Below are 20362 nucleotides of genomic sequence, written 5' to 3' on the forward strand. Positions count from 1 at the left end.
TGCTCCAAGGAGACACTGAGGCATAGGAGGTGGAGCCAAGGCGGCAGGTGGGGGTGGGGTGCAGTGCCTCTTTATGGGGAGAGGGGCTAGGACACTGCCCCAGCTGTCCTATCTGGCAAACTGGGAGAGTAGGGCTGGCACATGCCAGGAACTGCTGGTGGGTCTCCCAGAGCCCATGGTGAGAGCCCTCCTTGGGCCTGAGGCCTATATCCTGCCTCCCTGTCCATTCTGGGGGCACTTAATGATGGAGCCTTCTTGTCCCCACCAGAAGATGCTTGGATTCTGCTAATAACTGTCTCTTCAAACACACTATGCTGGCTCTTGCTTCTCAAACTTTCTATGTGCCGTTCCCAGCCTCACCCCTGACCTCTTCCCCTTGATTTTCTCCTCCTCACCCTCTAGCACTTGGCCTAGACACTCTTTCCTTCAGAAAGCCTTCCCACCTGCCAGGGCTATGCATCTCCCCAGCATCACACCCCCCACCCTCCTCTGTCACCCAAGGCTGGGACCTCTGCTTGCTGTTTCCCTGCTGCTGGATGTGAGCTCTGTGAGCTCCATGAGGAATGTGCTGGCTTAAATCACAGCACCCCACACCCAGCACAGTGTCTAGCGTATAGTTGGTGCTCAGGAGGTATTTGAATGACTGATTGAATGAATGAATGAATAAGAAATGAGGCCGAGACCCCAGGCTAAGACCCTCCCTGTGGCCCAAGGACCATTTCCTCTTCATCTCTCACTACATGGATCCCAGTGCTTGGCATACAGCACAGGATAACAGGTCTGCATTTTCTCCTGGAAGCATGAGAGCCACGCCTGCAGGAAGAGACGAGCCTAACAGAGTGTGGCATTGGGTGGCATAGCTGTGACAACACATGCTCTAGCAAGCAGAAGTGGATTCGCTCTGGCTGGGAGACCACAGGAAGCCTTTCCAGACACCGCTCATCAGGCACTTGCTGATGGGTGGCAAGTGGAAGCCAAGGGAAGGAATCGGGAATTGGGAGAAATTCCATCCCTAACAAAGGGATGGAGGGTCAAGAGAATGTGTCCTCTCAGGCTTTCCTCTGCAGAGGAGGATGGTGCCCTCTCATTGTTTCCTTGTCTTTCTGCCAACTGAAATCCATGCCACCAAGCTGTCCTCTTCAGCTCAGAACCCTGTGGTTTAAGCCCTCGAGGATGTGCAGATCATGGGAGGGGGAAACTGAGGCACCCAGATTAACCCACACCTCTCAACAACTCAGGCCTGAATAGCTGCCCAATAAAACCGGCCTTCCTTCCTTCCTCAAGAGCTCCCTGTCCCTCAGACACCTGGTTCCTAGGGCCCTGGCTAGGAGGAGAAGGAGAATGGGAACCATCCAAAGAGGCCTGCATTGTTCTCCAGTGAGTGACTCACACAGGGAACGCTCTGTCCCCCTCAACAGCATTTTTCCCATGTGCTGTTTTGGTGACTCCCAGGAGCTATGATCAGAAGTCCTTTCCACTGCTCTTGCTTCCTGGGCTGTACCTGGGCCCTCCACCCTCTTCCCAGCTGGAGGCAAGCAGGAGGACCAGACAGGGGAAAGCTCCTCCAAGCTTGGCAGATGCTGGGGGCCTGTGAGACCAAGGTCTCACCTCAGTTTCTCTCTCTCTGAAGGGGAAGTGACAGAAATGCCAGTCAGTGTGTGGTGGCTTTTTATTACTGGTGTGAAGTGGGTGTGGGGGCAGGCAGGAGTGGTGGCTCCCACCTAGACCAGCTCCCCATTTCCAAACAGGAGCTGTCTGGGGTGCCCAGGAGGACCCAGGAACTGAGGAAGTGCAGGCTGGAGACAGGTGCAAGCGAGGAGCAGATCTTTGATGAAGGAGGCTGGGCTCTACTTCCAGCGCCCAGTGACTTTGGCCTTCCCGCGGGTCTTGGAGCTGCAGGGGAAGCAGGACCCAGTGACATGGAGACACAGGCAGGGTAGCAGGTCACCATGGGACTTGGGTAGGACAGGGGTGCCAAAGGTGAGAGGAGCAGCCTGGAGCTGCCTCCAGGGGCAGAATAGGGCAGCAGCCTAAAGCTGGAGGGAGGCTTCTCTGCCCCATATCCCACACCCACCAGCAAGCAGAGGCCACAGGGAGAGAAGCACGAGGCCCGGGAGGACCTGGAGAAGGAAACCTGTGGCCTGAAGCAGAGGAGGAAAGCCTGGGAGCCTGGTGCGCTCCAAGGAGGAATGGGATGGCTGGAAGGTAGGGAAGGAAGGGGCAGGCGGTGGGCTAAGCGAGGATGACCTCAGACACTTACACTTTCTGGTTATCGTTGATCCTGTTTCGGAGAACATTGATCTGCAAGAAAAGTGGGAAGGACAAAGAACAACACTGAAGCTGATTGGCTCAGGTCCCAGGTGGCCTGGGGATGGGGAGAAGGGGGCTGAGTGCAGTGGTGCAGTAGAAGGAGAAGCATCGAAGAATAGGAGGGGTTAGGATAGTCAAGGGTCAGGAGGGGCCCGTGTGCCATAGGCAGAAGCCAAGGAGCAGCTTCCAGGATGCCTCATGGGCCTCTCACTGTGGGGTTTCAGGGCCATAGTAGGTTCAGGATGAGAGTCCCATAAGGAGGGCCTCTGAGAGTTGGGCACAAAGCTAGAGGCTGTGTCATGGAGCCCTCCTAGCAGCCCAGCCCAAGACCCCTCTGGGCACCCCTGCCCAGCTGTCCACCATCCCAGAAGCTGTGCCCTTTGAGGGGTAGCATCCCCATGCACCACCCCGCAGGGCACTGCCCCAAAGTTTGGCAAATCTGTGTCCTGTTGGCCAGTGCGGAGTTCAGTGTGGAACCAAAAAAAAAAAAAAAGAAAAGAAAAAAGTGGAAGACGCAGGCCTAGAGAGGCCATAACAATGGCTGACACCTGCTGAGCATTTAGTGGGTGCCAGGCTCTGTCCCAAGCACCTTCCCAGATATGAACCCATAGGACTGCTATGAGGGCGTAATAAGTTAATACATGGGACATGCTCAGAACAATGGTTGGAACACTATAGTAATAATAATAATTAGTATTATCTCTGTAACCCTCACAATCACCCTGTGAAGTAGGTCGTAGTGTTACCTGTGGAAATGGAGGCAAGGAACAGTAGACTAACTCACCCAATGTCACACAGCCAGTGAGGGGCACAGGTCAGGCATTATGGCTCCAAAGTCCATGCCATTGTCACCAGGCAATACAGCCTTTCTCCGTATTGGGAGGTGGGGGTGCCCTGTAGCCACTGGGGCCTGAGCCTGCCTAGGGAAGGGCTTCTTACCCAGGGAGGAGTGGTTTGGCAGGAGCAGCAGAGGAGACCCTCCAGGGGAAGCTGAATTCTTTCCTTAGTCAGCAAAGAGGCCCCAGGGCCGGGGTTGAGGGGCTGGATAGGGAAGGGCTGGTGCTCAGGTCTGAGCTCAGGCATGTAGCATCCGTGTCCTCTAAGCCATTTCCTTGCCTGGTATGTGCTCGCCTAGGACCCTCATTAGTGCAGGTAAGACCCTGAAAGACTGTGGGCTTGAAGCTCAGCCTAACTGTGCCCACACCAGGGCCTTGGGTGTACATGGGGAGAAGCACCTCTCTGAGGGCAGCCCTCCCCCTCCACTGGGGGTCCTGGCTTGGTGCATCCTGGTCCTTGTATCCAGCTCAGATCACTGAGCTGCTGCCTCGCCGTGTTGGGGACCCCCAGGATTGGAACCCCAGGAAAGTGTCTCTGCTCAGCACCAGCAAGCTCTCAGACACTTCCAGCAAGCAGTTGTCAATGCGGTGGACATGGAACACTGCTGAAGGCCAGGCAGCAGGGGCAGATGCAGGAGCTGAAGGGGGCTGGTGGGGGATAGGGACAGGGACCCAGGGACCTGCAGCAGTATTATGGGACGTAGTGAACCAGGAGGAGCATGAGATGGAGACGCTGGACGGGGACAGCATGGCAGCCCACCTCGTATTTCTGCTGCTTGAACTTCTCCTGCAGGTCGAACTTCTCTGCCTCCAAGTTATAGATGCTCTGCCATAGCTCCTTAGCCTTCTCCCTGCACAGGAGAGGGTGGGAATGGGGTGAGGGCCAGTAAGGAAGGGCCCTCCTGGGCCTCCGTCCTGGTCCCAGCCCACCCCCCAGGGTCCCAGCCCTCCTTCCCACCTCTGGGCCTGCCAAGGGTACCCCAGCCCACCCCCTGGGCCTGACCCAGCCTGGGGACCAGACGGTAGCACCCAGTGCTCAGGAATGGACACCGGGGGCTGCCAGGGCAAAGTTCCAAGAACAAACGGGAGCGGGAGAAGCCCTTCTGGCGCAGGAGAGCATCTAGTTCAATCCCCTGTACTGACACCCGTGTGCAGGTGGGTAAGATGAAGCTCAGAGAGGTGGGGCACCTGCTCAGTTCTCTTTGCCCATCAACAAAGCCCAGAAGGGAGCTGGCCCGACCTGTTGGAGCCCAGCTCTGGTCCCACCAAATTTGCCGTGGGAAAATATGTGAGGCAGTCACGCCCTCTGGTGGCTCATACAAGAAGTGCCCTCGGCCCGACCCCTCCCGGAGCAGATGCGGGCAGTGCCCCAGGACCCCTCCTCCCAGCCCCTACCTCAACTGATCTTCATTCAGGTGGTCGATGGCCAGCACCTTCCTCCTCTCGGCCAGAATCTTCTTCTTCTTTTCCCGCTCGGTCTGCCTCTTCCCACTTTTCCGCTCTGTCTGAAGGGTGTGGGAAGCAGAGAAAACTGACCAGATCGCCCCCTCCCTGTCCCTTAACCCTCCCCAAACCCCGTGGGGGTGGAGCAAGGCCTGTAGGAGGGCCAGGTTCTTATGCTCATCTTCCTGCCACACCCCACACTACCAACTACATGCATTCCCTGGGGAAACTGAGGCAGGGCAAGGAGGATCACGTCAGCCTCTTCCTTCTTTGCCTAACTAATCTCTTCCATTTCTCGCCAGCTTCCCCCCACCGTCCCTAGCCAGCCCAATCTCTTCACTCCTCCCCTCCAGCAAGTCGCCTTTCCCTCCCAGGGAGCTCCCCAAAACTATGGGGAGGAAGAAGGCTTGAGGTTTTTGGTACCCACCTGGGCCTGCTAAACCGGGAAACCATGAGAGAGAGGCCCAGAGAAAAAGACCAAGACGGCAACAGAGACACAGAGAAGGCGGGAAGACAAAGGCAAGGAGAGACACGGAAGAGAAGATTCAGACACTCGCTGTAGGCAGCCGGGTTTACTAGGACGTGGGTCTGGGCGTTACAGCAGGGGCTGTTTGATAGACTTTGATGCCAAAGTCTTGGCTGGTGTGGTCACCATGGGAGCAGAGGCAGGGGGTGGCCTAGTTCTGAGCTGGGGACTAAGCTGGAAATCTAAGAAAATGTTTTGATTCCTTCCCTACCTGGAGAAAATAAATTTCACATACCCCTCCTCCCTTGAGAATGGAGGATCTAGGAGGAATGGGGCACAAAAGTTAGGGATTGAGAGTCAGTTTCCAGGAACAAACAACCTCACATCTGTGTGGCACATAGACACTTTCCATGGTAGCTCATCTGAGCTTCTCAAAGCATCAAGGCAGGCAATATGAGTGCCAGTTAAGGAAACCGAGGCTCAGAGGTTGCAAAAGCTCACACAACTGTATGTGGCAGAGTTGGGTCTCCAACTAGAGCTCTGACTGTAGGCACAAGCCTCTTCCAGCTGCACCCAGCCTCCTTGAGGGCTCCTGAGCACTGCTGGGGCCAGGCATGGGGAGCACCATTGGTGCCCCAGGCTCTGCCTGTAGCCCCTATCCCAGCAGGCCCCTCCTAGTGCAAACCACGGTCAGGCTGAAAACCAGCTCAGGGGCTGGGCATGAGGAGACCTCAGTCTCCCACCCACAACAGCTGGGAATCTCTTCCTGGGATCTGACCTAAAGTCTACCTGCTGCAGTGGACACCTCATTCCTCAGGGCTATACCAGGACCTCCTGGCGACCCCTGCTGCTCCCCACCTACCTTCTGGATGTAACCCCCAAAATGCATCATGTTGGACAAAGCCTTCTTCTTCCGGGCCTCATCCTCAGCCTTCCTCCGGTTCTCCTCCTCCTCTCGTCGAGCCCTCTCTTCCTGATTTACAGCCGGGGGAAGAAAGCAAATTAGGGGAAAGGATGGGAAACCCTGATTCTGGGCTGAAGCTTATGGTCTTTATGGGTGAGTTCAGCTTTCTGTCCGCTGGGCAAGGAGCTTTCTGAGGGGGTAGCTCCCAGCACAGGGCTGGCCCACAGGAGTCCACTGACTGAGAAATGACTGCATGAATGAATAAGGTCCTGATCCCCAAATGTGAGGTCTTGTCACCCCCTCAAGCTGGGAGTGCCTCTGGAAGACCTGTTGCTCCGGAAATGCCTTCAGCAGCTGCATGGAAGAAAGCTATGGGGCCTTCAGTTCCCACGAAGTCTGCACAGGGGAAGGGATGAGGGCTGGAGAGTGTTTTAAAATAACACGTTCATAAGGACCCAGGTGTTTCTCTCTTGTTTGCTGATATATTGTCAGGACCAAGACAATGTCCAGCACTTCCTAGGTTGATACTGATTTTTTTTTTTTTTTTCTGAGATGGAGTTTCACTCTTGTTGCCCAGGCTGGAGTGCAGTGGCATGACCTCGGCTCACCGCAACCCCTGCCTCCTGGGTTCAAGTGATTCTCGTGCCTCAGCCTCCCAGGTAGTTGGGAGTACAGGCATGTGCCACCACGGTCAGTAAGTTTGTATTTTTAGTAGAGACGGGGTTTCTCCATTTGGTCAGGCCAGCATCAAACTCCCAACCTCAGGTGATCCACCCACCTTGGCTTCCCCAAGTGCTGGGATTGCAGGCGTGAGCCACCGCACCTGGCCAATATTGTCTCTTGACTGATTTCATTCATGTTGATGAATAGAGAGGGGTCTGGGGGCCCAGGAGGAGCTGGGAGCATGGGGGGACTCCATGAGCCTGGGCTGGGGGTCACTCACAGCCAGGCGGTTCTGCCGCTCCTTCTCCCGCTCATTCCGGATGCGCTGCTGCTCGGCCCGCTCTGCCCGACGTCTCTCCTAAGGTGAAGAGGCAAAGCCCACCCAGGTGTGCATAGGGAGAAGGTGACATTGCAGGTACAGAAACCTGCATGGTGTGGCAAGGGAATTCCTGGTTGCGGGGGGGTTCCTCCCAGAGTCTTGAAGCAGTGGTGCCTGGCCTCCAAGGGCCTCCACTTTCAACCAGCTCCACGGACATGCACAGCAGGGTACCTGCGGTGACCCATTTCCAACATTCCTCATGGTGAGACTGCCCTCCACAATTGGGAAACATCAGGCAGGCTCCTCCTGAGCTCTGCCCCCACCTGCATCCCACCCTGCCCTGGCAGCTGCTCTGTGCCATATGCTTGGATAGATGGCCAAGTCATTGCTCCAGCCAGAGCAGCATGTCTGTGGGAAGGCAAGTTTGATGGGGAGAAACAAAAGCAATCAAAGCAGCCTCCATGATCTGCAGGAGAAGGATGTGGGATTCTGCAGGTCACACTCAAGTTCCCTTCATCTGTGGGGGAAGAGGAGGCAAGGGCAGGGGTGGGGCAGCAGGCCTGTGACCAACCAGTCCACAGCCTGGGCCTGAATTAGGCCCTGGGGAGGCCTGAAACAGATCAGACTCAGCTCTGGCGGTCAAGGAGCATCCAGTCGGGTGGGGAGAGCAGGCAGGGACCAAGACACCAGTTAGGGCTGCAGGAGCTGTGCAGAGTGCCAGAGAGCCCCTGAAGGAGAGCTCACACCTAGCTGGGTTTGAGGCACCAGGGAAGGCTGTCTGGAGGAGGTGGGGCCTCACGAAAAGGAAGGAGGACAGACTGGCCATCAGAGAACATTAGGTGAGCAGACTGGACACCTACGATCCTGTCCTTCAGAGAAACGAGCTCCTCCTCCTCCTTCTTCCTGTTCTCAAAGTGAGCCTCGATCAGCGCCTGCAACTCATTCAGGTCCTTCTCCATGCGCTTCCGGTGGATGTCCTGTGGGTGGACCACTGCGGTTCAGAGGCTGCCCCTCCAAAGAGGCCAGGGGAGAGATGGGTGGGCTAGACACACCCCACCACAATGCAGAAGACCTCTGGCAGGGTCTGGCGCCTGGCCAGGGAAGGGGCAACTGTGGCCTGAACCCAGGACCACACTCATGGACGGGCACCCACCCTGGCCGGTGCTGCACCCATCCCACCTGTGCTCTACCCCAGCCCAAGGTCACAAAATCTCTGTCACTGGGGGCCCTTGGGACTATCCCCAGCCCAGGCCTGCTCAACCCACAGCCACCACTCACATCAAAGTCCACTCTCTCTCCATCGGGGATCTTGGGAGGCACCAAGTTGGGCATGAATGACCTGTTGGAGAGAGGAATAGTCAGTGAGCATCAGCCCCATTCTGGACCCAGGGACTAAGAGTGTCCAGGACAGGGTCCTACTCCTTCCTAGAGAATCTTCCAGCACTGCCCCGACCAACCACAGCAATGACATTAACACTGATGTCAACAATGGCAGTCCTCAGCCTTGCTCAGCACCTGGGAAAGCACAAAGCTCTTTCACATATGCCATTTCACTTCATGCTCATGATATGCCCATGAAGTAGGTATTGTTAATCTCACTTCGGAGAACTGAGGCTCAGGGACGTTGAGTGACTTGCTCAAAGCTACACAACTTGGAATCAAAGAATCTGTGACAAGATGGCATGCTGTCGGCTCCAAATCCCCTGGTGGACCCCGCAGAAACTCGCATGGACCTGGGAGTCTTGCAGTTTGGTCCTGGTCCCAACACATACTGAGACCCAGGGGGTTCTCTGATTCTTCGTATCTCCACCTTCCCCCAGCTGTGTGGAGCTGAAATGAGATACCGCAGTGCACAAGAGGCCAGGAAAGGGAAAGGCACTGGACAAATGAACGGATCTAGGATGTCTTGGGCTGGTTTCAGAAGCCCCCACTGAAATGGGAAGAGCCTGTGAGTGGGGAGAGGTGCCGTCTGCTGGTAGGGTTGGCATCATCAAAAGGGAAATGTTCCCTATATCCCAGCCCCCCAGCAGACACCACCTTCAGGTGGGCTTCACGTGTGTGGCACCAAGCCACCCTGCCCTGCCCCCTCTCAGCTCTCTGAAGCCACCATGCCTAGGCTGACATGGTTTCATTGTTTAGCTCCCCACAATTTGCTTCCCTTTATCCCCAGGTCCCACCTCGGCCATGGAGGAAGGTGTTCTGGCCATACTGTGAGAGAGGAGAGTGTCTGTTCAGGGCTCTTCGTCTAGAAGAACATAGCGTCATCCCTGCCAGGGTGCACGATCAGTGATGGAGTGTTGGGTGGAATTCAGCCCTCACTCCCTTAGGAAGAGATCCTTGTGCAGTACACAACTTGTACAACTGTATGTGGTGGTCTGTGCCCACCAAACCCCCAGCCCATGCCCACTGCCCCTACTGCACCCCTGTTCCATCATTATCCTCTCTCCCTGAGCCTCTGCTCCTGGCTCTACCCAGGTGCAACCCACTCACCTGGGCTTGGGTTTGGACTCCTCCATTGGGCCATCTGGAGGAGACAGAAGCACACAGCCATGGGTCAGGGGGCCCCAGATGTGGTCCCAACTCCACCCTCGATGAGCTAGACCCCTGTGGATTTCCATTGCCCCAGCTGCACAGAGAGTCCCTCCTGGCACGGGGAGCCCTGCTTCCAGGAGCATCCAGGAGAATAAAGGCAGCAGGGGCTGCAGATGCCACACTCCCTCTCCCATAGAGTTCTGCAGAGCACACACTCACGCAGTGTGGAATTTCACACAAAGCCTTCTCTCACTCACCAGTTTTGGGCAAAGCAATTTTGCTTATTTTGGGCTTCACAGTGGGGAGGATTCCTTTGGAAAGGTCCCCAGGGGTCCTGGCCTTAGAATCCCTTCCCAGGTCTTTGCCTCCTTTGTTACCCCCTGGACTTCCTGGTAGCCACAGGGCAGAAGCTGATGACATGATTCCAAGCCCCAGCTGGTTGTCCCCTCCTCTCTGGAGAAGTGACTGGGACCACCTAGAACCCTGGTGAAGGCTGCAGCATGACGATGACTGCAGCAATGGCCCACCATGACCATCTATGCTTTGGGATTTCATCCTACGGATGCCACATCCTACAAGTGACTTCACCTAAGCTCTAGGAGCTTCATATGTAGATATGACTTCTGGGTCCCATTGCTCTGTCCAGACCAGGGGGCTGGACAATGGTCCCCTCTCCCACTGGGTGCCACCAAGGCAGCTTCTCTGGGAGGAGAAGGGGCAAAGTTTAAAGCTCAACATCTAAAACTTTGGAAGTGCCACCAAGTTCTGTCCTCTCCTCTCCCAAACCCTCTCAGTGCACACCCACTTCCCTGGAAGGAGCACGGTGGGCATTCTCCTCCAAAGCTGCGGTGAGGGGTTCCTTTGCCTCCCTTGTACCTCTCTCCTGATATCCTTACCTTCAGCTTCCTTTGCTTCCTCTTCTTCTCCATCTTCTAAATGAAACACGAGAAATCAATCAAGGTCCTTGTTCTGAGCTCAAGTCCCCCCATCCCACCAAGAGCCTCCCCCACAAATAAGTCCTAGCCAAGATGCACTCTGTTGGTTTTTGGGGTCACAGAGCTCTGTCTTGCATGCACATTCCCCTGGACCCAAGACTCTGCCCGACACAAGAGAAGGACTGGGTCAACGTTTGTTGATTGGGCAATCAATGGTTGAATCTTAGCCAATAGGAGAATCAGGTGCACATGGGAGAGCCTGTTCTGGGGTTTCTTACTGCTTCAGGAATGGCTCCGGGGGCTCTCACCACCCCCTGAGGTCCCTGCACCCTCATCCAGAGACTTACCTTCTGCCCTGGTCTCCTCGGTCTCAGCCTCTGCTTCAGCCCCATCCTCAGCATCCTCTTCTGCTGCCTCCTCCTGCTCTAGAGAAGTGAAGCAGACAGAGTGAAGAAGCAGGCCCCACTCGTGCTATCAGGCAGAACCCAGAGGAGAGAACAGGCAGTGGGGAGTGGGGATGGGGGTCAAGACATCTAGGTCCAGACGAATTTGGGGACAACCAACGTGAATGCCAGGGGGCTGCCATTCTTGGTTTTGACTGTCAGCTGCCTCCTCCCACCCAGCTTAGCCCCACTCATCCCAGAGACCTCCCTGATGACAGGACTCCACCTCCTTCCCCAACTTTCCAGCCCAGAAGTTCCACCCCATGTCTGGCACCACAGAACATGCCCTGCTTAAGCTGAGGTGTCTGGAAGCTCCTGTTCTGAACCTAGTGACTCTAGACACCCTCAATCCACATCTCAAAGAAACCAAAAGAGTATGACTGTGTGGCTGGATGGTGCACCCAACATCTGGATCTTCATACTATCCAGAAAGTGGACAGGATTTTTCTATTTTCATCCATTTGTTTGGCAGGATGTGGCCCCCATCTCAATCAGGCACTTGGAGTAGACAGACAGACACAGATAAGGGAGACAGGATGCTGCCTGGCCTGGGCTCTGCCTGTAGGAAGTGTTCTGTGATGCCTGTTCACTGATGCACTGGGAAGTGGGTGCCTCTTGGCAGAGGGAGAAGAAAAAGCCTCAGGCAGGAGGAAGACACCATCATGGGAGAAGGGTCAGCCTTCATCCTCTCTGTCCTCCCTTCCCAGGTCTGAGTCCTCTCTGAAGCCTGGAAATGCCTTTTCTTTGATCCCTGCAGGAGTCTTGCCTCAAAATGATCCTTCTAGAAGGTGTGAAAGTAGAGCGCTAGCGAGGAAGGACATGGCCATTGTGGGGTTCACCTTTAGGCCATCCTGTTCACACCTCTGCCACCTCATCTGACATGTCACTTCTCTGTACAATATACCCCACCCCACCCAGTGGCCAGGCCACATCCCAAGGATGGGGAGCTTACTGTCTCCCCAGCCCAACTACTGCATCTTGAGATATCGCTGTCAAGACGCACTTTCTAAAATTATGCCCTGGTCTCACTCCCTTGTCTTGGTCCTGTGCTCCCCATCAGCAGGGCGCATCTGAAGGCTGCCATCATGTCCTTCCTGCTCTGGCTATTTCCAGTCTCCCTGGCTGTTCTCCAGAGAACTTTGTCCCCAGACCCCCCAGTCAACACCCTGGCCACCCTGCCTGGTGCTGTCCAGCTCCTAAGGAGGGCCAAGCACAGAACACTGGGATGTGCGCGGGGGCAGAGTGACGCTGCTGGCTTCCAGATGCCAGGCCCCCTCTATGGCCACATTTGGAGCAGCTTGGGAGACCAGCCAACCTGCGTCCCTCTCACCGCCCAGCCCAGGGAAAGGATCAGGAACCAGGAAGAGGAGTCAGTGGCCCTGAAGGTCAGGCATGATGAGCAACTTGGAACTGTGATCCTGGTCCCTGGGACGACTGACCCACTCCATCCCTGACCCCAACTCACACCCCCCAGCCCCCAGAGCAGGGTCACTGGACAAGCAGGCTGCACTCGGGACAGCAGGCAGCAGAAAGCACCACAGAAGGAAAGACTGTACTACCGTCTTCGTCCTCTCTCCAGTCCTCCTCTTCTGAGGTTCAGGGAGTGGCCGCAGCGGAGGGGAAAAGCGAGACAGGTTAGTCTAGGAGCAGAGAGCCCAGGGCAGGAGCAGCCACCCAGCGCAGTGGTTTTAAGAGTGTGGGCTTTGGAGTTAGGCCGGCGTTCCAATTCCCAAGCCACTACTTTCCAGCAACAGGGGCAACTCTCTTCTCAGTTGCTTCCCTGAGCCTCAGGTGCCTCATCAGTAAAATGGGGATCATTCTACTCACTTCTCAGCCCTGGTGAGGACTGAATGACCTAGCAAGCATAGAGTGCCCAGCAGGTGCCTGGCATAGGAGGAGCACGCTATCTGTGGTAACTGCACTGCCTCTAGACGACAGAGCCTCGGCTTCCTTCTTATGAAGACAGAGGCCCCTCAAGAGGAGATAGTGGGGGATAATTCACTCCCATCAAATTTCCTGCTCTCAACGAGCATGCCTATGTTCCTGCTCTGAATGAGGCTCTTGGGTATTCTGCAAACCATGTCCAATTTCCAGAAGCCACACTTTAGAAAGGCTCACTGGAGAGCCTGGCCCCAGGGGAGATTTTCCCGGCCTTTTGGGAGGAGGCTGCCCCATCTGAGAAGGGTCCAGCATTATAACCCTAAGGAAAGAGACTGCATCTACAACAGTTGTTCTATGTACAAATATCTGCCCAAAAAAAACAGTTCCAGCAAGTGGAACAATTCCTCTCCTGGAAGAAGGACACTTGGCACTATCTATCCTGCAGGCTTAGTGGACACCCATCTAGATGTTGCTCTCTCTTCATCATTTGCAGCCAGATCCTCAGCTGTGTGGGAGGCGGGTCTCATCTATTCATGGCAAGCAAGGCAGATGCTACATGGCTCAGACCCCAGTGCAGTGGAGAATGACTCTGTTAACTCACAGCCAAATTCTACTGTGTGTGGCAGGCAGATTGGTCCCAAATCCAGAGATCTATGTCTCAAACTCCACCACCCCAAACCTGTTACAAGGAAGTGGAAAATCCTCCAAAACAAAGGAAGGGCTACCATATCAAGAGTCTGTTCAGGCAACACAGCAGAATTTGGAACCAGCTAGATTTTTGATTCAAATATGTATTTCCAACAGCTTCTGAAGTATCTGGTGTTCTTTGAAAACCAAAAAGGATACCTGTGGCCTCTTTCAGTTTCTCCTGTGACTTTCTCTTTTGTCTCTTCTTTGGCCAGACACCCCTGGAACAGCCCTAAATGTGCAGGAGGTTCCCCATTTTCCCTAGGAGCCATGGGGAGCAAGGGAGGGGCCATCTGAGCTCCCCCCTTGGACCTTCATAGAGACCCTTCTCCTAATGTCTACACGCCACATGCTGAAGTGATACCTGAGCACTAAAAGGCAGGGTCCACCTGCCTGGGGTGTAGGGGGAGGACTGGCATGAAGCCTCTGAATCACTTCCATGCGCCAAGCTCTCAGGAAGAAGGAAAAGTGAGGGCATTCTTTCAGAGAGATGTGGGACCCACAGCTGAGGAGGGCAATGGGTTAACTGATCAGAACAGGAGCAGCAAGAGGGGCTTCTGCAAGCTCAGAGTCATAACAAAGCTTCATGCCGAGATAAGACTTCTCAGATCACTGAGCAATTTCATACTCACAATCGCATTTGAGAAATTACCAAATGGAATCTTTTGGGGCGTATCATGGCATTGTGGTTATGTTTTTTAAGTAGTACTTATCTCTTAGAGATACAGTGTAGCGAAATCTTGAAGCATGAAATGACATGGTGCCTGGGAACAATTTTGGACGTCTGCTCCAAAATAACTGGGGGAAGGTGGGGTATAGAGGAAAGAAGATTGGCCCTAAGATGATGATTGTTGAAGCTGGTAATGGGTACATTGGGCAGGGGGAGCATTATTATTATTATTGCTACCTTTATATGCATTTAAAATTTCCCATGATAAAAGGGAAAAGAAGCAAAAATAATTGGGAAAAGTGGTCACTGGGTTTGAAGCAAATGACAGACAGAAGATACAGGTTTAAATTGTTTGCCTCAAGACCCGAGCAACCCAGATAGGACTGATTCCCATTTTAGAAGGCACTGCTGTTGGAGGATCTTGCTGAGCTGAGAGTGAGGAGCAGGGACAGATGAGCTGCTTTCCCAGGGCTCCCAGGATTTCCACATTCCTGAGCCTGCCCCTTTCTGGCTCTCCATCTGCCTGAGGTACATACCTTCAACAGCTGCTTCTGCTCAGAAGAAAAGTCCAGGCAGCAAGAGAAGAGAGAAGAGGTGGGTCAGTTTCAAACCAGGCTGTCTTTGATCCAAATGAGTACACACGTTTACGCTTACCTTCCTGCTCCCTGAGAGCAACAGGAAACACTGTTAGTAGCTCGCACACATGCACATGCAAACACACATGCCTGCACACATATGTACACATGCATGCATGCACACACATGCATGCACAGGCTTGCACACACTGGCCTTTCCCCAAAGATAATCCCCCTTTTTTTCCCCTTGTTGGCTAGTGGAGTCCACGCTGCCCTGCCCACCTTGCGATGACACCTACTAGTCTGGCCTGCCCTTCTCATGCAGGGCTGCCTCCTACCATCCTTGGCAAGCCTCCGTCCCGGCCAGCTTGGTCTCACCAGCTTTCTGCTCACTTACTTTTTCCATCTTTGCCCAGGCTGTATCCCTTTCTAGAAAGTCCTGCCCTCTCCCAAATCTCTTATCTCTCCAAATTCTACACAGGTAGGACCTGCCTTCTCCACACAGCCCCCGACTATTCCAGCCCCTGATCTCCCTCTCCTCAGAACTCCTGCACTACCAACAGCCCGCCTTCCACACCGGGTCCCATTTGCTAATTTCTTCCCCCAGTTTATGTCTTCATATCTCAACAAGATAGTAAGTTCTGTGAGGGCAGGAGCTGTGCCTATACCTCTGTCTCCTCCCTGGTAACCACTATCCTCCATAGTTATTGGATTGGCTGTGTCCCATCCCCTGGCTTCCCTCTGGGACAGGACTGTGGGCAGGGCACTGTCAGGGAGAGTAGGGATCCAAGACGGGGTGATAACACTGGGTTCTGAGCTGGGTTTTGGGGAGCACAATCAGTTCTGTGGCCTCTAGAGAGTCATTGAAACTTCCTCAGTCAGTTTCAGGAAACCCAATGTCTCAGCTTCTCTGTTCATGGCCAGTCCCCTAGCCAGGACTGGCCAAGAACCCCAAAGACCCTGGAGCTGAACCTCTGTGCTTCCCAAAGTCCCTCGGCCTGTGCTCTGCCTGGGATCTATAACCCAGGGGTAAGGAGTGGAAAGGAAATGGCTATATCTCTCCCCAGGGTGCCCAAAACACACATAGCTACTTCTACCCAGAATCCTAGGACAGCTGGGAGGCTCCTGGACCAGGCGTCAGGGCAGCGGGGGGAGGGAACCCCACTCAGGCAGGATGCTCCAGATACTCACTCCTCCTCGTACTCTTCCACCACCTCTTCCATGTCAGACATGGTCTCTGCTCTGCCTCCAAAAAGAGAAAAAAGTCAGTGCAGGTGCAAAGGGAAGCCTGCCTTCCTCAGAAGAGCTCTGGCCCCTGTTTTACAGAGATCAGAGAGGCCTGGGCTGAATCTAGTTCCACCCCTTATGAGCTGTATGACCTGCAACAAAAAGCCTCTTTCATCCCCTGCCAGGGGAGATAGTGACACCCATATGGCACCAAGGCCACCTGCTGACGTCCACTTCATTCCTTGCCCCTGAACAGGCAACACTGCCTGGGATGCTGCGTTTCCATCTGTGACACTCAAGACAATGTCTGCAGTTTCTCAACCTTTCCGTCCACTCTGCCCACCCCCACTCCACAGGATCTGTTTAGCACTGCACAAATCTTCACTGCACAAAGGCTCACTGCAGCCTCAATCTTCTGGGCTCAAGCGATTCTCCCACCTCAGCCTCCTGAGTTGCTGGGACTATAGTTGTGCACCACCATGCCCAGCTAATTTTTATATTTTTAGTAGAGCTGGGATTTCGCCACATTGCCCAGGCTGTTTCGAGCTCCTGGGCTCAAGGGATCCTCCTGCCTCAGCCTCTCGAAGTGCTGAGATTACAGGCGTGAGCCACCACACCCATTTCATCTGTGCTGGACAAAAGTGAGACCTGGACAAAAGGTATTTGGGCCGCCCAAGAGACCGGCCTGGACAAAATTTATTTAGTGACCCTGTCTCTAAATAAATAAATAAAAGCACACAGAAGGGATCCTTGTGGTTTGGGATCTTTTCAGTATGTCAACTATGGTGATGGATACATGAACCTACACAGGTTAAAGTTGTTTAGTTTCTCACACACAAGGTGCAATTGTGGGCAAATCTGAATAAGATCATAGATTGTATTGATGTCCAATATTGGTTTTGATATTGTACTAGTTTTGCAAATGTTGCCCTTGGGAGAAACTGGGCACAGTGTGTAAGGGCTCGCTATTAAAGACAACTGCATATTAGTCTTTAATTATCTCAATGAAATTCTGATTTAAAAAATGTTCCCCCAGGGAACTCATTCTGAGATCATCTTCTCACTGCACTGGGAACAGATAATCTAGATTCAGATCCTCTTCCATTAGCTTGCTGAGGGTGTTTAGGCAAGTCTTTTTAACATCTCCAAACCTCAGCCCTTTCTCTGTCTCATGGAGATAAAGTGTACACATCCTGGCTACTCAGGGTCTTTATGAGGCTCCAGTTGACATTAACAAAAGGGGAAGGCATTAGGCAATGTCAGGTGTTACAGTGCGGGTGTAGTCACAGGGAGGGGGCAGACAGCAAGCGCTTGAGTGTGAGACTAATCTCATTTTGAATGCTGGCTCCAGCATGCATTTGCCTGCGACCTTGGCAAGGTCACTTAACCTCCCTACATCTCAGCTCCCTTTGCTGTGAAATTGCTGCTCTTCTTGGGTAGGTGTGAGGAACAGAGCTGGTGTGAAGTGTAGGCATTTAGCTAATAACTGCTATGACCCAACCCTCCTGGGCCATGACGGTGCACTGCTCCAGGGACACAATCACGTTGTTTGAAACGTGAACAGCAGCTTCTGTTGTAGTGCAATATACCAGCCCCACAGCCTCCCTGATGTTGGCTTCCAAGGGAGAGAATGGATGGGGTGATGTGACAGTGAGGCTGAAGTGAGGTGGGAGAAGAATGAGAATGATGGCAGGACCACCCTCCAATGCTCCTCCTCTGCTGCCCGCCTCCTGCCCCACTCACGCCTGCCAGCGCTGCAGCACCAATTTCAGACCCAAGCCTCAGGATGAGGCCAGAGGCACATAGATAGCCCTGCTCACTCCCTCTCCACCTCTCCCTGCACACCCCCGCAGAGTGGCTGAGACCAACCCCAGGCATTCATCTGTGGACATCCAGCAAGAGCCAGGGCTCTGGTTGGGTGGGGTGATGACCGCCGTAAGGCAGCCTCTTTGAGGCTGAGCCATTCCAAGGGAGCTGCCACTGCCCAGCTGCCCCTCTAGGTGGAGACTTCCCCAGACTCATCACCCACTGCAGCCCTGGATTGACTGCCTTCAGACCCTGCTCCCATTATGTCCAGTCCTGCTAGGTTAGAAACAAGCACAGCTGCAGCAGAGTGGTCCCTCCCCTGCTCCCTCTGCTGGAGCAGGATGAGGACAGTGAGGGAGGAGCCTTGTTTACAAGGAGCTCTGGACCGCAGCTCTGAGCCACTTTTTTGCCCCAACCCCCAGGGTAGGGTGGGCGGGTGAGCAAAAAAGACATCAAGTGTGCGAGGTGCTATAATGGGGGATCAAGCCTCATTCTGCTGAAAAAAGACTCAAACCCCAGAGAGTCTCCAAATGGGTCTTAGGATGAGCGTGGCCAAAGAGAATAGCCTTCCTAACCCCAGCATGGGTGGGGGTGACAAGTGTTACCCAAAGCCCCAGAGGAGTGGCCAGAACTAGTGACTTGAAAACTTGAGGAGCTCCTACCTGAGCCCCAGAAGGAGCCTGTCCCTCAGTGGGAGGAAGAAAATTCTCAGAGGAACCGTGCATGTCCAGCCTGGGTGCATAGCTTCTAGCTTTCTCTCTCCTCTCCTATTGTGCCCTTCCACCAGTTCAGAGCCACTGGGCATGGTGCTGGGGGCTCACAGGAGGACAGAGCAGCTTGGACTCCTCTCCCTGTTCCTGGGAGCACCATCCAGCTCCCAAAAATAGCATGCAGACATGGAGGATGGAGGAGGGCCTTCAGCCAGCCCAGGGGACACCACCACGCCAGTGGCTCAAAGACAGGACCTGATGCAGGGGAAAGAGGTGGGCTGAGACTGGAGGCTGCAGAATGGGAGAGGGTCAAGAACCTGGCAGGGCAAGGGTCCCAGAATGTCTTGAAATACCTGTGTCCTCACACCCAAGTCCCACCCCCTTCCACAGGCAGCTTTCTAGCCTAACACATTCACAGCCAAGAGATCAGGGTCACCTTTCTTGGAGAGTAAAGCAAAGACAACAGAAGGCATAAAGCATACTGACCTTGGGGTCAAAAAATCTGGGCTTAAAACCCAGATTTTGCTGTGTGGCTTTATTTAAGTCACCTAGCCTCTCTGACTTCAGTTAACCAACTATAAAACAGAAGAGCCTTGAGTCCTGTCCTTGTAGAAACAGTCTCCGAGATTCTGAGAAACACAGGCCCCACCCCTCAGTCCTCATCCCCAGCATTCAACCGGGATTTTCCTGAGCCAACAGCTGTTAGCACACCAGGAGAGCGGGGGATAAGGGGATGGGGAGAGAGCAGGGGGAGTGGAAGTGGCGGGCAGAAAGTAGGAGGCAGCAGGCAACCTGATCCTCTCAGATTCCACTTTTGTAGAGAGAAGGAAGATTCGCCCTCTAAGACATGGGTCAGAAAAGGAATTTGGGAGGGCAGGTATCTTCCTGGCTACAGCAGGCCAGGAATGTGCTCTGAAATTCCTTACACACCAGGCAACCCCCTCCCCGAGTAGTCTTCAGCCTGCCCAGGAGAAACTAGAAACCAAGGGAATCTTTCTCTACCACTCCTGGGCACAGAGCAAGGCCTGTCCCAAGATGGGGTGTTGGGGTGGGATGGAACAAGGGTTACACTTACAGGGACCCAGGTTAAAACCTTTAATGCCAACCAGCTGGGCTCACACACAAGGAGAGGTTCTCCCAGTGAGGACTTTCCCCATCTGCCCCTCAAGTGCAGCTCAGTTCAGGGTCCTCTCTGGGAGGGAATGGCACTGAGTCAGTGGCATCAAATGGAATTCCTGCGTCGGCCTGGAGAGGCGCTGCAGTGGACCCTGCACATCTGGTGGTTCTCAGCGCTTCCAGAACAGTTTCTGAGTTCCTGGCCTTGAGAATATGACCAGGGGACTCACCTGACTGACTGACAGGGCTGCAGTCTCACTCTGCTCTCTGGGACTCAAGAAGGACCTGCCTGGAAAGGTATAGGTGACCCTCGGCCTGGAACAAGCAATTTGGGGGAGTCCCTGTTGGTTAGAACCTCATTGTATTTAGAGCAGGCAGAGGCCTAGCAAATATTTAGCCCACTCTACAGATGAGAAAACTGAGGCCTGGGGAGGGAAAGTGCCTCACCCAATAGTTTACAACTCTACATCTTTAGTGGCAGGTCCAGGACTCCAACCCTAGTCTCCAATGGCTACCATGGGATTCTCTCTCTCTGCTTTATTGTACCAATCTTGGAGCCCAGTCCTGGCAACCCCTCCTCTGAAGTGTGACTTCCACCAGGAGGGGCCATGGACTTCTGTGGACACAGGTGGACTCTGGGTAAAGATGCCAGGGCCCAAGACCCTCACATCTCCCCGTCCATTCTCTGTTCTCCTCTTCCCCAGAGCCCTACCCGAGCCTTACCTCAGAACAGCAGCTGCCGACAGATCCTGGAGGCGTCTGCTCAGCCTCGGCAGGGACTGGGTGAGGCAGAGGATGGAGAGGGCTTTAAGCAGGCAAGTGGGCTGGGGCCTGGTGAG

At 54.2% G+C, this 20362-nt stretch overlaps 1 protein-coding gene across 14 annotated transcripts; it reads right to left on the reverse strand.

Annotated features, from left to right (window-relative positions):
- Positions 1 to 1651: 1651 nt before the first annotated feature.
- TNNT2 (troponin T2, cardiac type) lies at positions 1652 to 20362 on the reverse strand. 14 transcript variants are annotated; one of them, XM_030929967.1, is made up of 17 exons: positions 20247 to 20324; positions 15856 to 15910; positions 14744 to 14754; positions 14626 to 14640; positions 12411 to 12440; positions 10756 to 10833; positions 10370 to 10405; positions 9432 to 9465; positions 8220 to 8280; positions 7802 to 7918; positions 6903 to 6980; positions 5918 to 6028; positions 5017 to 5025; positions 4542 to 4651; positions 3907 to 3997; positions 2261 to 2301; positions 1652 to 1893 (listed from the first exon to the last, which is right to left on the reverse strand). In XM_030929967.1, the coding sequence occupies exons 2-17, from the start codon at positions 15894 to 15896 to the stop codon at positions 1848 to 1850; spliced, it is 909 nt and encodes a 302-aa protein (XP_030785827.1). In that variant the 5' UTR covers positions 15897 to 15910; positions 20247 to 20324; the 3' UTR covers positions 1652 to 1847. The 14 variants fall into 14 exon arrangements, with proteins under 14 accessions (XP_030785827.1, XP_030785834.1, XP_010360991.1 ...); XM_030929974.1 differs by lacking the exon at positions 5017 to 5025 and having other exon boundaries at positions 20247 to 20331; XM_010362689.2 differs by lacking the exon at positions 12411 to 12440 and having other exon boundaries at positions 20247 to 20325.

Source organism: Rhinopithecus roxellana, chromosome 1 (assembly GCF_007565055.1).
Source record: "Rhinopithecus roxellana isolate Shanxi Qingling chromosome 1, ASM756505v1, whole genome shotgun sequence".
In the NCBI taxonomy this organism is placed as follows: Eukaryota; Metazoa; Chordata; class Mammalia; order Primates; family Cercopithecidae; genus Rhinopithecus; species Rhinopithecus roxellana.

Excerpts from the sequence above, each read along its gene's own strand:
- TNNT2 (XM_030929944.1), bottom strand. The coding sequence starts at position 18,502 with ATGCCCAGTGGCTCTGAACTGGTGGAAGGGCACAATAGGAGAGGAGAG. Across the intron at positions 15,907-18,359 it reads AGGCTCCTTCTGGGGCTCAG|AGCAGAGACCATGTCTGACA; the intron begins GTAGGAGCTCCT and ends TTTTGGAGGCAG. Across the intron at positions 3,998-4,541 it reads CTGAATGAAGATCAGTTGAG|GGAGAAGGCTAAGGAGCTAT; the intron begins GTAGGGGCTGGG and ends TCTCCTGTGCAG.